We start from the raw sequence: 3,819 nt of genomic DNA on the forward strand, positions 1-3,819 counted from the left end.
TTGCTCCATTAGCTTCTAGACGGAACGAGGGGGGGGGGGGTGGGGGGGGTTCTCATGGAAGATGCAAATGCGACGTGTGCGATGCGAGAGTCATTTTCGCCGACTGCCCATTTCTCGCTGTGCCGTCGTTATTAATGGATGGACTGTCATTCACTTGCAGTCCTGTTTGACGGAGCTGCGTCGACCGGTGGTGGTCGAAGGTTGGTGGCCGTCGTGGTGGCTGGCGGTGGTGAATCCCCTGCGGCGATAGACCAAGAGGCGCGTGGAGCTCGATCCCGTGTCGAGCCGTTCCCAGAGCTCCCCCAGAGCTCTCGGGATCTCAGTGGGGGACCCGGACTCCACGTGGACAGCGATGCTGGCTCCAGGAGAGACCAATGCCTCCTGCACGACCTTCACGCCACGTGGGCAGTAGCCCCACGGGCGTTTTCATCGCACGAGACCGAGGACTGCAGCTCGTCAGGGATTCTGACCCCCACAGGGACTCTGACCCCACAATAACTCTGACCCCGACTCTGACTCGGACCAGGCTCGCACAGCTGACCGAACCCCACGAGTTCCTGAGCCGGCGGTCTCTGCTCGAGCCTGATCCACACGAGGAGGACCCCCCGCGAGGAACATCGGTCCGCCGTGAAGGCGGCGGCCCCCGCCCCGAACCCCCCACCGCACCGCCACCACCATGGTCGCCTTCTGGAACGCGTCGGAGCCCCAGGGGCTGTCCCCCGAGAGCGTGACAGTCCCTGTCGTGTTCCTTCTCATCTTCCTGCTCGGCGCCTTCGGCAACAGCCTCGTCATCATCGTGCTGCTGTGCAGCGGGCAGCGCGGCAGCAGCAACACCACCACCAACATCTTCATCCTCAACCTCAGCGTCGCCGACCTCTGCTTCATCCTCTTCTGCGTGCCGTTCCAGGCCACCATCTACACGCTCGACGGCTGGATCTTCGGCTCGTTCCTCTGCAAGGCCGTGCACTTCATCATCTTCCTCACCATGTTCGCCTCCAGCTTCACGCTGGCGGCCGTGTCCGTCGACAGGTGCGCCACGCGGATTTCTCGGGACGGCCCGGGTCAACGTTTGACTTTGCTCTTGTTCGTTTAACACGCGGTAGGCTTTCGCGACCAAGATCATTCATAATAGAGTTTTTTTTTTTTGGGTTGGGTCACGTTAATATAAATGTGTTGGTCAAATCCGCCACCACCACCCGAGATTTCCTGGATGCCGGTTGTAGTTACAGGTGAAACGTCGTACTCAGCTTGTAAATGTTGTGGTTTTGCTCTCCAACACACCGGTGTGCTGTACTAGTAACGAATTGGCACGTTCTGTTTATGTGACAAACCTTACTAATTGGCTGTGTCGTGTGGTGGAGGGTTTAACGACACATTTATATTTATGCAATCTAACCCAAAAAAATACCTGTATTTGTTGTCGTTAGTTTAATTCATTGTCATCATCATCATTATCGTCGTCGTCGTCATCACGATCCATGGGAAAGACAGGCCCTGTAGGTGTCCATTGCACATTTTGTCATTTGATGATTCCACTTATTCCGTCTGTCTTGTGCCAATGTGCTCAGGTTAGTGCCACATCTTTCCGGCACCAATATCTCGTGTCGTCATCAAGCCATCCTCTGTCAGGTCTTACTCTCTTGGTTCTTTCCATTTTTCCCGAACGACAACAACAACAACAACACACTTTTAATAATGTTCCTGCTCATAATACAGGTTTTTTGGGTTAGATTGCGTACGTATATAAATGTGTCGTTAAACCCGCCACCACCCCACACAGCCAACTAGTAAGGGTTTCGATTTAAAGCTTTCGTGATTGCAGGGATTCATCTTCTTGGTTCTTTCGGTAAAGTCACGTAGAAGGGAAGTAATAAAATAATAAAAATATAACATAATAAAATAATTCTCACGACGTTTCGGCCACAACGCAAGCAGCCGTCCTCAGGTGAAGGACAGGGGGCTGATGGCATTGATGGCATTGACCACGGACCCCCCTTGACCCTCTCTCAACTCGCCAGTTGATAGCACGTGAGAGTGACCTGACTGGGCATTGTCGTGCCTCCCCCTTGCACTCCCCCCACCCCTCCTCCTTAGGTACCTGGCCATCCGCTACCCCCTGCGCTCGCGCGAGCTACGCACGCCACGCAAGGCCGCAGCCGTCATCGCGGCCATCTGGGGTCTGGCGCTGGTGTTTGCGGGCCCCTACCTCAGCTACTACCAGGCCGTGACCTTCCAGAACATGTCCATGTGCATGCCCGTGTGGGCCAAAGAGCCGCGCAAGCTCATGGACATGGTGACGTTCGTGTGCGGCTACCTGGTGCCCGTGTCCGTGTTGGGCCTGGCCTACGCCTTCACGCTCAAGTACCTGTGGACGGCCGTGGACCCGCTCGAGGAGATGTCCGAGTCGAAGAGGGCCAAGCGCAAGGTGACCACCATGATCCTCATTGTGGCCGGCCTGTTCTGCGCCTGCTGGCTGCCCCACCACGTGCTCATCCTCTACTTCTGGTTCGGCCACTTCCCGCTGACGCACGCGACCTACGCCTTCAGGCTGCTCTCGCACTGCATGTCCTACGCCAACTCGTGCCTCAACCCGCTGGTCTACGCGCTCGTCAGCAAGCACTTCCGCAAGGGCTTCCGCAAGGCCTTCGCGTTCGCCTGCGGCCGCCGCTGCTGCTGCCACCGCCGCCGCCACCACCACCACCACCATCACCACCCCCGACGCGGCCGCGTCACGAAAGTGCACGTGCTGCAGGTGGCCAACCGCGTCGACGTGGCCACCACGGAGCTGTCGCACAATGAGGCCGAGCGGGCCGGCTCGGCGAGGCACGGCAGCGGCGGTGGAGGCGGCGGTGGAGGCAGCGGCGGCGGTGTCCACGCTCGTGGCGCAGTCGCCAGCAGCGGCGCCCGGGTCGGCGTCACGAAGTCTCACGCGCCGTACTTCGCTTTCTCGTCCGAGTGACAGCGGCTCTGTCACCTTCTTCGCTTGTGTGTTTACCTCCCCCCCCCTCATCGATCTACCCTGCCCGCCCCCTCTACCAGGAGTCTCAAGACTCTAGTTATTTATTTTTCTTTAAGGAGGGTCCTGCCAAGTGTTTCTCATTTGGGTGGCGATGCTGCTGATGTTGTGTGTGAGTGTGAGTTCCTAATTGAGTAATTTTCAGGTAATTCTTCAGCTTATATCGCATGTTTAGGCCAACACCAGTAAAAAAACTTCAATTACTTTCTTTTTTTTTAGTTATGGGAGGAAACCGGAGAACCCGAACGAAACCCATCTAGAGAGCAGGTAGGGGAGAGAGAGAAAACACACAAACTGCACACAGAACGGCGCACCCAGTCGAGGATCGAAGCGGGCAGCCATCTTTGCTGCGAGGGGGCACGTGTGGCGGTCCCATTTTGTCCCGCCACCTTTTTAGGCGGCCATGTTTCCGTGGCCCACAAGAGGGGCGCGGATTGAAATCGGCTCCTCTCTACCTTTACGCCTCGATATATTCACCACGATTGTGCCTCTTGTCGTCAAAAAACGCCAGAGGTAAACGCAGACACGGTACGGTATTGCAACTGTTTACCTTCCTGACACGTTGGGGCAATATTCACGTTGGGGAAGTAGCCCACGCCGGTTGGGGGTAGAGGAATGGGGTGGGATGTAGCGGGACATGTCCAGATGTCTCCTGCGTGGTGTCCTTTTCGACCACCAAACGTATTAACTAACTATTACATCTTTTTATTTTACCAGGTAAGGTCCACTAATATATATAGCTATTTTTCAGAAGCCATCTGGCCACAAATGATAGCTCAATGAAGTGACTTATCACGTGGACA

General features: G+C 56.1%; 1 protein-coding gene across 1 annotated transcript; it reads left to right on the forward strand.

Moving 5' to 3' along the window:
* Positions 1 to 673: 673 nt before the first annotated feature.
* LOC133340729 (galanin receptor 2b-like) lies at positions 674 to 2,959 on the forward strand (the record flags this gene model as incomplete). The annotated part of the gene is made up of 2 exons (XM_061549120.1): positions 674 to 1,029; positions 2,095 to 2,959. Coding segments are annotated over 2 exons (1,221 nt in total), but the record flags the coding sequence as incomplete, so codon positions are not given.
* Positions 2,960 to 3,819: the final 860 nt, after the last annotated feature.

Source organism: Lethenteron reissneri, chromosome 10, assembly GCF_015708825.2.
Source record: "Lethenteron reissneri isolate LAM-NWPU_2019-01 chromosome 10, ASM1570882v1, whole genome shotgun sequence".
Classification (NCBI taxonomy): Eukaryota; Metazoa; Chordata; class Hyperoartia; order Petromyzontiformes; family Petromyzontidae; genus Lethenteron; species Lethenteron reissneri.